Source organism: Phalacrocorax aristotelis, chromosome 1 (assembly GCF_949628215.1).
Source record: "Phalacrocorax aristotelis chromosome 1, bGulAri2.1, whole genome shotgun sequence".
Taxonomy (NCBI): domain Eukaryota; kingdom Metazoa; phylum Chordata; class Aves; order Suliformes; family Phalacrocoracidae; genus Phalacrocorax; species Phalacrocorax aristotelis.
Window position 1 is genome coordinate 211,223,366 of NC_134276.1, and position 13,260 is coordinate 211,236,625.

Here is a 13,260-nt window from a genome sequence, read left to right on the forward strand (position 1 = left end):
TTAATGCTTATGCCTCCCATCCCAAGCACCTTTGATGCTGGATCTGCATCCCACGCGTTCAGACAGAGCTTTGCCTGGACTCCTTGGTTCTGTGACTACTATCTCAGGAACAGCAGAAGCACCCTGAGAGGATCTTGTGGGACATCACTGTCCTTCACGTGACCATGGTGTCCAAGCAAAACACTCACAATTTCACCTGACCCTCCAAGATTGCTTTCATCAGGGGCTGAATCCTACAGAATGGAGCAGTGAAGACCTACCAAAAGATTTGCTGTCACAGCTCATTCTCAAAGCACCCCCAGCCCCAGTGCTCACGGGGTGAAAGGGCTGAAACCAGAGCTCCCATCCTGCAAGAGGGAATATGGCTCTTTTTCCTGTGAGTTTACCCTGGGCAAGAGCCAGAGGTGTTCCGCAGGGGCTTTGACACAACTTCAGTGAAGACAAATTTTCTCATTTCCTGGCCTCTGTGAGCCAAGGACAAGGCTGTGTTCCCCTGAAGCAGAGGTGACATTTGGGGGAGAAAAAAATTTATTTCCCAGACTACCTTCCACTAAATCGCACAAGAAACTAAAAATTACCCTGATCCTCCCCCTTCCACCTGCATCCTCCCCAGGAATCCCTTCATGCCACATCCAGTTATGCTTCATTTACCAAGCCATTACGCTGAATATTTGGCTTTCTCCACATCTGAGTGGGCAGGTTCTCCCTCACTTTGGTCTCCAGGAGCACAGGGAATGCTTTGAAGCCTAGCCAGGGGAGAAAAGTGGCACTGCACGCTTCACCGTGCAATAGCCAGAAGGAGATGCACGTCCTTCTTCCAGGAGCTTAAATTGACTCAACTCTCTTTTTCTTGTTTTCTTCACCTTTCAAGGAACTCATTGAGGTTGACAGTGAAGTGGTGTTTGAACTGGCTGCGTACATCTTGCAGGTAAGCACCCCCCTTCTCTCACTTCGTGCTTCCTCATGTTGCATTAAATCTCTTGACTTGCCAAATCCAAAATGGCTGCACAGAAGTGCAGGAGTTCACCCACTTGCAGGAGAAAGATGTCTTTACACAATTTTCATCATTGATACCAATGCAAAATAGATACATAAAGCTCTCAAACCAGACCTCTCCACACATGGAGCAGATTCCACTGCCCAACGTTTTGCATACATAAATGCATATTATGTTTGCACCAACACAGATATCCAAGAGCCTGGAGTATGATTTGGCAGTGATAGGTTAGCGGTTGGACTTGATCTTAAGGGTCTTTTCCAACCTTAACAATTCTATGATTCTATGATTCTATAATGTAAAGCCAGAGAAAATCAAGCAATGTATGCAATTTCCTAGGTGAAATCTATATACAATGGGTTCTTCTCCAGTGATTTTACTTGCATTTGTTTTCCCACGGGAGCTTGGCCCTCTGATGTTCTCCATAAGCTTCTATGTACGCAACTGTCTGTTTTCTCCAAGGTGGGCAGAAGGGCTTAAAGACTTCCCAAAAAAATTTTCCAGAAATAAAATTGTCTTTAAAAGTCCTGTTCTTCAGGAAGAGGTAAAGGGTCAGAGAGCAAATTACAGCGTTTGGTAAATCTCTGGTTCCCAAAGAGGAATCTTTTCAGGGTAGCAGACGTGTTTTTTGTGAAAGATCTCTTTTTAGGAGCATGACTGTGGGAGCACATCAGAGCTCACTGTCAGATGATTCTTGTTCCGCTTTTGTACAGTGTCATTTTCATTTTCTTTCCCATCAGCCATGAAGCTCTGAGGAGCCATGTGAGCAGAGAAGCCATCTCACTGGACTGCACTAATAAATAACAATGCAATGCACTTCTATAGAACTTTCCACGCTAAAGAAGCAATTAATGCATAGGGATTTGAATCTTCATTAAAATTGTTTTATGTAACAAAAATAGAGCAAGAGAGTCAAGATGGGGAACTCAATTAAAAGCACATTATAGAAATTTCATATTGGCTGTTGGGGGAATACACATCAAACAACAGGCTCATTGTGAGAAGCAGCAGTAGGGTTATGAATCTATTGTCTGCTCATCCTACTGAATAACGTGAGCGCATAATAATTGTACAGCCAGATCCAGGTCTGCCACTGTAACCCTTGTTGCTGTGGTTGTATCTCACACAGAAAAACACAGGATGTTACATGTAATCCTGTAGTAGCATGAGGTGTAACTTAATGAAAACAGTCAAAACAAACCACACCTCTGCTGTCTGTAACCAGAAATTACTACACCCCACGCTTGTGACAGGATCCAAGCAAAACAAGAAGGATCGTACTGCATTTTGTTCTACGTCTCACTGCAGCATTCAGGTCAAGGAACTGAATTATGGAGAATCTACCCTACAAAATTGGTTTTTAAATTCAGTGTGCTTATCCCTGTGCAGGCCAGGGCATATCCTGTGGGTTTTGCTCTGTGTTGAACTATAATTGTGATATGCTTGAGGACTCCTTCCTATGAACCAGCAGAGAGCTTGTCTGCCCTTCAGTTCACTCAGACAGAAATAGGAAGATAGTAAAGGACTGTCAGAACTCAAGTGGTTTATTCTGCAGCCATATTTCAAATTGTTGTGTTACCAGAACAAATTAAAGTACCACCAAAGCTCTGAACTTTACCCCAGCCTCAGGACTGAAGCACCACTGGACATGGGCTGACAGGTTTTGTGGGTGGATGGACGGATGTAAAGACAAAAGACTTGAATGTAAAACCTGGTCCTCTTGGCAGTAGAAACTCCCTCACCACACAAATTACATTATTACACTGCGCTTTCTGTGTAGCTGATGGCGAATGAAGTGCTTTAGCATGCATCCTATGAAATGCATATTGCCCATGGAAAATGAAAAATGCATATTACATCTATTGAGGAGGGGACTCACCAAATTCTGAGGGTTCGCCAGTTATGCAATTAGACTCAGGTACTAATCTAACTACTGGGGTGGAACATTACCCATCCCTTTAACATCAGGCTGTGATGGTAATCAACAGAAATATCTAGATATATAAGTAAAGGAGCTAAATACTCCCCCAAACACCGAGCAAGGAGTTAGAGAAACCTGTGTCTTGCATCCCTTGAAAGCTGACAGTGAGCTAGTTTTTGGAAGTCTAGTTACTAGAAAATAACAAGAATGCTTGTAAAAAGAGTCAGGGGAGTTGCAGTCTCAGAGGCTGCAGTCACCGAGACTTCAGAGATCTTCTAGTAATGTAGCATCCACATTGACCCAAAAAATTCCTTATTTACTAGCATTATTCCCTGAGGCTTCTTGGGTATCCACTAGCAGAATGAGGAATCATCTGGCCCTGTATTAGGCAAACCTTTTGTTTGCTAATCTGCCCAGCTCACTGCATGCATCATGGCACTTGACATTAGACACTGGTTCCAAAAAATACACGAGGAATCAATTACAACAGGAAATTGCTGCTAAATGAATTTTGCAAATGGCAAATCTTGAACATCTGTTTTCTTAATATTTCTTCTATTTTAATGATTTTTAATTTTTTTTCCTCATTTTACAGGAGGCAAAGGGAGATTTTTCAAGGTAGGTGAACTTCAAAGTTTTTGCTATAGTGTGCCATGGGAACGAATCTGGTAAAATCACCGTGTGAGCAATACAACTCAGTTGTAGCTGTGTAGCAATAGGAATGCATTGCTAACACAGACATTGTGTTTCCTGAAATCATTTCTTCACAAAACCCAGCCTTTGACCAGAGCATGCCTCCCTAACAGCATTGTTTGTGACTGTGTTGCTGACAAATCTCTTCATATGCCCATAAAGTTCAGGAAATAGAGTAGTCTTCGGAAGGAAATTACTATGAAAATGACTTTACAATCATGGTTATATCACAGACCCAGCCAGAGACAATATAAAAATTCCATCACTAATTGATATTTCAGCTTGGACAGAGTTCTAATTATCATTATCACTGTGAGGATGGTTGGTTTCACTGAATTTCCGCTATCCCTTGAGCTAAATCTTCAGACTTGCTGTAAGAAATTCAAGGAGGTGACCATGTTTGGTGTTTCAGGAGGCTGTTAATGACAAGCCCAAGAATTTTCATTTAAGTTGTCAGTATCTGACAGTTACGCATTAGTAGCAACCAAAGGTCAGATAGATGTTTGATGCCTTGTGTGAGAAACATGAAAGTTCTTCATCGGAAGCCCAGGAGAACTGTCTCTGCTAAAAAGTTCACATACTCCATATATTACTTTTGCTGACCTGAATGTGAGTTCAGCTGGAGGACCACAATATCCACTGAAGTTAGTTTCAGAGAAGAAAACAAAGTGTGAATGGGCAGTGAGGTTGAATTGGCAGATGAGCCTAAGAGGTGTCTTACTTCTGTCAGCGTTGAGATACACTGGGAGAAGACTGTAATGATACTCTGTGCACCCATAGCAGGCTGTGAATAACAGACAGGTTCCACGTTCTGGTGGACTGGGACCTCTAGGCAGCAAAGGTTGAGGCAAATCAGTGAAAGGAACAATGCATTGCAGATATTGCCTACCCATCATGGAATCTGAGATGACACAAGGTAACCTTTGCTAAAAGGAAGTTTAAGTTGTGCCTTATCATTTCTCAAAATCTTAATCAACTTGCAAAATCCTAACATGCATCTGACCAGAAACACAAGTCCAGTCTTGTTTCATTTTTCAGTTCCACCCAATTTGGAATAACTCAGCTACCAGCAGTGTTTATTTAGGGGGCACTGGAGTACATGTGGTTCTTTTACTTTTCAGTCTGGTTTTCCATGTACTGCCAAGTGCTTACCCCAGAAGAGCTGGACCAAGCAGAATTTTGCCATTCAAACCTGTGATAAACCGCATCATCCACTGGTTTTGCTATGAAGAGCAATATTTAATATTTCTCAGAATATCTTGGACATGACATAAACACACCCAGAAAGTGTATATTCAGACTATGAAACACAGAATAGAAAGGAATCAGATGGCTCGCAGTAATAGGACTGAAAGCATTTTATCTTCAAGTATCTGTTTCCAGGCCAGAAGTAGAAACAGCCGGTGGAAAGCATCCGTCTGCTAAGAGCTGTTTGATGTCCCTTGTAAAAGGAATGGTTAGGTTTATCGCAATGCATTTCTCTAGGCCACAGAGAAATTAGGAATCTTCTCTGAGAGCACAGAAGATACCTCAACACATGGTGTTAACTGCTTCCTCCACATCAGTGTGGCAGTCATCACCATCCCTATTAAAACAGTTAGCTCTTAGTCCTTTCCACTTGTGGATCACAATGATTTCAAGTGGAAGGGGGAATCCTTACATCCAAGTCAGGCAGAGAAGTGGTGTCACAGTAACAACTTGCTGACACTGCCAGAGATCTTCATGTATAAATGGGCTTTGGTGGCAAAGCAATCTGCCAAGTTAGTGGAGTGTAAAGCCTGTTCTTGGAAGAAGGTAGAATAATCCTACCCTGACCCTCTATAGTCTAGGAGAAGACGTAGCATCTCCAGCGGTGTCTGTCCAGTGGCTCCCCTCTAATGTGCACTGACATGGGTTTATGTGCTGGGTAAGATCCAGGTGCTACTGAAGTCAACATGAGGTTATTGTGGTCAAGATTTTGCCTGCTGAGATTTGTGGTTATTCATATTAGCAGTGTAAAATCTGGGAGGCAAATTGAACCTGGGGCCAGCCAGAGAAACTGCAGATGGAGACAATGTTCTGACTTCTCTTAGGGCTGAAGTTAGCTTCAGTGTTTGAAGTTTGTCAATGTTGAAATGTTGTTTGAAATACAAGTGGCTACTCTTTGAAACAGAGAAGCTCTGCAGTCGTGAATGCCTTGCTGCTGAGATTTAGAGATAACATGTTGTGCATGGTAGCATACATTGCGTGAAGGCTGAACTCTTGAACTCCTGCTTTTCTTTTTTTTTTTTAAGAAATAAGTTAATTCTAAAGGGTTGCATGCTTGGAACGCAGACTCCAGATTTCCCACACCTGTCCTGTCTACTGCCACCATCAGATTTATAGCCTGTGCGACTAAAAGTTTCTCTTTGGCCTTGATCCAGAAAAGTGCGTAAGCACTGGCTTGTTTGTAGTGATGGGAGAATTGCTGTTCCCGGTGGGAGCCTTCCTGTGACTTGCTGCTGATCACCTCAGGTGCTGGGATAGCCAGCGCCAAATTTTTGCAATTTCACCTGTGATTTGGCACCTGCCCATGGTGGCCAGAGGGTGATGACCTCCAAACCCCACTGCACCCAGGTGGTGGATCACAAGAGGCTAGTTCAGGACTCCTGAATGCAGCTGCAAGTCTGCTTTTTGGGCCTTATGGGAGCTCAAAAAACAAAACTAATCTTACAAACTCTAGCAGTCAGTTTTCTACCTCTGTGAACTGCTGCATCTTCAATGTCAGCAGCTCCCACTGCTGATTTTGAGGGAATAATCCCAAGCCTCAGAATAACTGTGCTCATAGTACTACTCTTTCCACAAAAGGGGCTTATGTGCCATTTCAAGCACATGTCCTATATCCTTTGGTAGGGCATCATCATGTATGAGTCTCTTAGTACCGGTTTTTGCCACCTTGGAGTACTGCTTAACTCAGGCGTCACAATGACTGCCCAGTGTTTGGTGAGCCTGGAGAGCGCATAGTCTGAGTCGCCCTTATCTCTCTTGGACTAAGATCTCACAATAGCCCTGATAGATCAGTTTGCCATCTATAGCGAACTATTTGACTAAGACCTTTTCCATTTCTAATGTGTGTTTCATTTCAGTATTCCCCAGTGTCTGCTGTAAGTGGCCTGGTCCAACTCAGTGTTTTGCAAGCAGAGTTGTACAGACGGCACATCTCTTAGCTGTTACTGATTTAGGCAGAGTAAGGTTTAAAATAACAAGTTATTCTCCTTAAGAAGTTCCTCGTCCTCTGCATTAAAGGAGAATGGTTTTCACATTATTTAAAATAATCCCCAAATGCTTCAGCTGACAAGACTGAAGAAACTTTACATTTAGGCTGGGATGTACCACTGAATTTAGGACAATTGAGTATCCCTGTTCAGATGATTCTCAAATTGAATAGGGCACTTAAGATTTGATCTGTGCTTTTTCACAATAGTTACAAAGATTTTTACTTCAAAGGCACAGAATCACGTGTATAAAGCTTCTAAATGAGTATCCTGCAGACAGATGTAAAGGTTATTAACTCAAGCTAATTTTGTTACTAGTAGGGAGCTGAGTCACACTTGGTTGGCAGAGCGTGGGCAGGACAAATTTCAATGCCTTAGATGAACACAAGTCCTACAGGTGTGACCCTTTTTAGGCCTAGATAGAGGAAGGAACCAGGGTGCCCTGGATAATTCTGGGAGGAGCATCACATGTCGTTAAAATAGTTGAGAATTTCCCTCTAAATTAATCCTACAGGATTTAGAGTCCAGTCTGACATTGATCAAAATCTTTGGGAAACTCACACTGGCTTGGGTTTCAAATGTTCAGAATCCGGCTCTTCAACTGTAAACAGCATCTCCTGTTAAAGCAGCTGGAAATAACATATACTAGTCATTTGTCCCTCAGTTTGGGGAGGGGAAAGAAAAAACCCTAAGCAAAACAAAATCCTGAACCATTGCAGCTAGTTCCTCAGACAGGCTGTCATTGCTAGATTTCTTCCAGTTAAGCAATATGAGACATTTCGAGAGAACTCCAAGTATCTCCCAGCGCCATATGAAAGAGTAACAAGGGAGGAAAGCAAACGGCCGGTTTCCTGTTAAGCAGAATTTCACAATAATTTCAACGTTTGGGCAGATGGTAATCTAACATAGTTTCAGGCTTACTTTTCTTTCTGTGTAACCAAGTGACATTTAACCAATTAGAATTTATTAAGGAGTTACAAAACCCAGGCTGCATCTTGCAAGCTTTTGGAGAAGATCCTAAACACTGCATTTCAAATGGTACCATTTAATCCAAGAATCTCAAACTCTGCATTTCCTGTTGCATTCAACAAATTGAATTACCATGCTGAGAAGTGTTGATAACTTTAACCTGCAGTTTAGTTTTGCTTTTGATCATTGTTATTACACATGCTGAAAAATGTATGGATTTCCTGAGACAACTTCAGGTGTAATCTTGCTCAAAATTATTTCAGACAGTTTGCAAAAACTTGTTTTTCACAAAATGCTGATGAAGTGGCTAGGTGGGCCTTTTACCCCCATGTGAAGACAGAAATACTGAAATGTGGTGACTAATTTATTTGGACAAGACTCATTAAATAGATAGTACCAGAACTGAGACCAGAACTCAGGACTTCTGTTTTCTAGGTACATTCTCCAGGCAGTTGACTTTATTTCTGGATATCTAACCAGCTTTCAGGATCCCATGCAGACGGCTTTTCCAGTTTGGTTTTCATATTGTTAGTCAGACTTTTAAATACTATAATTTCCACCATAGTGCAGGAGTTGAGTGGTCTGGAGGACACAGAGAAAGTGTGGAGCCTTTCCCCTGTATATTAATAAACCCGTATCAAAAGCACCTTTCCATATATAACAACCCTGGAGGCTGGACACTTTCAAATATAAAATAAATGTAACACAAGTGACCAGATTAAACAAATACTTTCTAAACACAATAATAAAATAAACACACCAAGATATTTCACTAGAAAAGGTGGGAAAGGCAGTAAGTACAAAACCACTTGTGATCCTGCTGGAAACATTTTAAAAATTAAGGGGTTTGGTGTTTTAAAAGGAGCCAAGAGGAAAGTGACCTCATGGCCACTAGTTCAAATGCAACCTGAGTCATTATTTTTTTCCTTTTTCTTGATTTGACATCCTTTGGGGAGTCTAAATTCGTTTGTCTTGAGACGAGTCTTGCCAGAAGACTTAGTGAATATAAGGACCATGGAATGAAATACGTTTTTGTTCCTGGAAGTGATTACCTGGATACATTTGGCACTTTGAAGTTGTGAGACACTACTACCTTCATGGTATTTTCTAGGTACTGAACAGAAATGCTAATCCCATCCAACAGCATCATTAAGAATGTCTTTTCCTCTGATTCTTAAAAGACTGTTTAGCACAGTGCAAGCAAGCTTCGCTCCTCACTGACAGAAAAGACAGAGCTGACTGGCGTTAGCCCTTTCTTTTTTGGGAGCCATTACTGATTCTGGCTTTTTCCCAGACTCTCAAAGATAGTTAGTCACTGCTAATCTTGCCCTATTTGACAGTTTTCTGGGCTCAGAAAGTCCCTGTTTGGAAGTTACTCCCTGTCTTCCCATAAAAAGTTTTGGAAATTTCTCAACTTCCTTCTGTGAGCAGCCAGCCTCAGAAAATCTTCACTGGAAGGCAGTGACTGCTGCTTGTGCTCCGACTGTGCTAGGTGCTGGTTTTTGTGTGGTTTTTTTTTCCCCAGAGTTTCTTTCAAGATGTAAAAAAACTCAGTGAGAGCTGAGTATGCACAAGCTGTAGAAGAGATGTCTTTGGGCAGATCCAGTAAACTCTGTAAACAGCAACAGCTTGTTTTCTAGGCTGTCAGTCACAGAGCAGAGCAGCCAGATTAGTAGATAACAAACAGAGCAGCTTCTTGTTCAGACTTGTGGAGGTATTTACCTGCCATGGAAGAAAAAAAAATCTGAATAGTTTTTGAGCATTGGCACTTCCAAAGGAAGATCTATCTGATGGTCAAATGACCATGAGATTTGGGCAGGAGTGGGTATTCACACAGTTTGTCAAGAGTCATTTGACTTGTCATAGGAGGTGCTACTGAGTGGTTTTCTATGTGCTTAGCATGGCTTAGCCTTAGTCATTTCTTGTAAGTGCTGTTCTACACATCTTCACTCAGCAAAATTGGAACCTGAGACTTGGACATCTCTCACAGATTTCTCTTGACTAGAAGTTGTGGTCTTGTTTTAAAACTACTTAATTGATTTTCAGGGAACTACCGTGATAAATGCCTGTAGACATACCCAAAATGCCTGCTCCAGGATTTGTGCTAGTGGTTTACCCTATGGCCCAACCTAGAGATTAACTGGCAAACTCCAATTAAGACAAACCCACCTAGGTCTCAGGCAAAGCCTGCTGCTACTGGGATGTGCAAATGGAGAAATGCTGTGGGAAGATTTTTACAACCAAAGCAGTATCATGTCTCTACAAGCCACCATACAGACTGGCTCAGAGACAAGAACAAAACTCAGGGTGACCTGGCACATCCAAGGACTCCTTGGGCCTTTAGCAGTTGTTAGGATGGCTGGTCTACACCTGGGGATGCCAAGACTACCTGTCTGCCTGGTTAATGGCCCTGCGGCCCTACAGGAGAAGCCAGTGGGCTGGGAAATCTGGAGCTCTGGAAGAGGTATCTCTCTCCACAACTCCAGGACAGCCACACTTCTTGGTAGGATAAAGGGGAGAGTAAAAGAAGGCAGGAAAAAATACCATTAAGAAGTAAGCCAATAAACATTAATCCTCTGGCACTCCTCAGTGTCCTGTCTGGCCCTCTTGGCTGTGTATTTCTACGATTTCAAAAGTAGCAGCAACACTGCTTTCCTTCCCAAGCGTTTGAGGGATTTTTTTTCACATGCACACAATTTCTCTGTGTTTAAAAGTGAGAAGGGAGGCATTTGGGGTTTCTAGGAGAAAATCCCATGGTTTCATTTAATCTGCAAGAATCTGCCTCCCATTTCATGAGCTCTCCCTGCTCTCTGGTGTGCAGTGGTGCTGCTCCAGCTGGACAGTGTGGCCACTAGAGGTTGCAGGGAGGAGAATGTTAGCCAAGTGGTTGGTCCTGGTCCCATGGAGGGTTTTGTGCAGCAGGACACAAATTCAAGCTGGAATCTTGTCAGTGAAGATGTTGTGCAAAGGCCAGGTCACTGGGGCAAGAGGCTAAGAGCAACCTGTGATACTAAGAAAGCAAATAATTACTTCTTGGAGCAGATTGTAAGTTATTAAATAAAGGTGCTTTATTGCAGCTGAAAGCATCACTTTTTCTCCCTATGAACATGTCAACGGGAACCTCCTCAATGAAAAGTGATATGGTAGCTTTTGTGTCCGGTCACTGGTAGGAAGTGCTTCAACATAACCATCTGGGAGAGCTTCTCTCCAATTCTGATAATAGAGGGAAAAGTTAACTGGGCTGCCATAAAACAAATGAAGAAGGAAGAAAAAGGAAACCCCCATGCCTTTTGTTAAGGAGGAACAGATGTAGAGCTGTAGCACCCTGCCAGCTAGGTCAGGTCGTATCAAATATTGTGGTTGTTTTCTTGTAGCCTGATCCTCCTTTTGAACTCTCTTTCAGCAATGAAGTTGTAAGGAATGAATTAAAGAAGCTGCCAGCCCTTCCAACACCAGCACTGAAGGAGCATCCTTCCCTTGCTTACTGGTAATGTATCATTCTGCTGAGCAGCTTTGCAGTGTCTTATGCAGGGCATGTATCTGGCAATAAGTGATCTGGGAGTGGAACTTGCATGCAGGGATTCCTGCCTTCTAGCTCTGGGTCTGCCACTGACTCATTTCGTGATTCAACACAAGTTTCCCCATCTGCCAAATGGCTGCAGTAATATGTGGCCAGAAAATTCACTGTAGATGCGCAAGCGTCCTGATGAAATCAAGAGGCCTTAATGTGCTGTTTCCTTTCCCACCACTTTGCATCTGTGCAGAGAGTTTTCCCAGTTCGAAATGTCAATGTTTTGCACGGCTCTGTGTTATTTTTGAGTGACTGAGCTTCATTTTGCAAGTCCTCTCTATATGGCATAGCTGACCTTAAAGGGATGTATTTCTCCTTTTATATGACCTAGGTGATTTTCAGAGGGGGAGGTTTGTGAGCAAAGTCTTTATTGCACTGCAAATTAAATCTGGGGTAGGAACAGGGTCGCAATTAAATTTCCTATGCCTCACACATAGATTCTTTGTGCCACCCTGCCTATCCCTTTTATCTGTGCAAATAGGAAAGAATTTGGGGAACGACTGTTCATTAATGGGGAGATGCTTTCACTTGATCTTCTGTTTGTTCCTCTTTCATGTTTGTCTTTAAAGCATTAGGCTACAAGCCTGGGGGTGGGAGTGAACTTCTTTATCTGCTACTCTTTTAATTTTGGCATGTTGGTAATCTGAGAATGGCAGGGGGAAACACATCAGATTGTAGTTTATGATCTCAGATCTTCCCTTTGCCAGGAAGGCCATCCACTTCTAGCATAGCTACAATGCCAGAATTAGCTGTACCTAGTGTCAAGCCAAAGGCAAGCTAGTCTGTGAGGTGTCCTAATCACTTTCTCAGCACATCAGGAGAGACTCTAAGTCCCCGACTATGATTAGGAACACTGTCTTAAAAAGCTGTGGATCATCACAGTCTCCTGGTGTTTCTGTCTAGGAACCAAACGAAATCTTTATGAAAAATTGATGAATGTAGGCTACCATTTCACTGGAAGCAGCATGGTCTCCCTCTTGGGTGCATCTCATTCCTTTTCCCACAAACTAATCCACACATTAAAAAGCAGTGCATTTCCAGCCAGGTCAGTGGCCTGGCTGACTGCTAGCTTAAGCTAAAAACCACAGGAAGAGGAGTGGTGGGAACAAGTAGCTATGGACAGGGAAGGCAAATCTGAGCCTTCAGCGGCAACATGGACTGAAGTCTTATTAAAGTCCCACATAACCTTTGCTTCAGTTGCCTGTGATGGTATCTGTCTACAGAGAAGCAGTGACAACCCTGTGATAAACAGGGTGCATCAAGCCCTGCATTGCAGCCAGTCAAGGGGGGAGGATTGTCCCACTCCACACTGGGGCGTCCTCACCCCGAGTGCTGGGTGCAGTTTGGGCGCCACAGTACATTAAGGATATAAAGCTACCAGAGAGTGTCCAGAGGAGGGCCACGAAGTTGGTGAAGGGTTTAGAGGGGAAGCCATACGAGGAGCGGCTAAAGTCCCTTGGTTTGCTCAGCCTGGAGGAGGCTAAGGGCAGCCCTCATGGCGGTCTGCGGCTTCCTCACAAGGGGAGGAGGAGGAGGGGCAGGCGCTGATCTCTTCTCTCTGGCGACCAACGCCAGGACCCGAGGGAATGGCAGGGAGATGTGCCAGGGGAGGGTTAGGTTAGGCATTAGGAAAAGGTTCTTCCCCCAGAGGGTGGTGGAGCCCTGGAACAGGCTCCCCAGGGAGGCATCACGGCACCAGCCTGGCGATATTCGAGAAGCACTTGGAAAAGGCCCTCAGAGACATGGTGTGAATCTGGGGTTGTCCTGTGCAGGGACAGGAGCTGGACTAGATGATCCTTGTGGGTCCCTTCCAACTCAGGGCATTCTATGATTCTAACCAGGCTGCCTGTCAGGATCTGTCTTCTGCCCCCACTGC

At 43.3% G+C, this 13,260-nt stretch overlaps 1 protein-coding gene across 7 annotated transcripts in view; it reads left to right on the forward strand.

The window, feature by feature from the left end:
• FRMD4A (FERM domain containing 4A) overlaps window positions 1–13,260 on the forward strand; it is a 383,005-nt gene that overhangs the window by 304,108 nt on the left and 65,637 nt on the right. For all 7 annotated transcript variants that reach the window (XM_075081551.1, XM_075081548.1, XM_075081550.1 and 4 more), the window contains exons 6-8: window positions 872–928; window positions 3,514–3,536; window positions 11,217–11,300. In XM_075081551.1, the coding sequence (XP_074937652.1) occupies window positions 872–928; window positions 3,514–3,536; window positions 11,217–11,300 (164 nt within the window). The remainder of the gene's footprint in view (window positions 1–871; window positions 929–3,513; window positions 3,537–11,216; window positions 11,301–13,260) is intronic.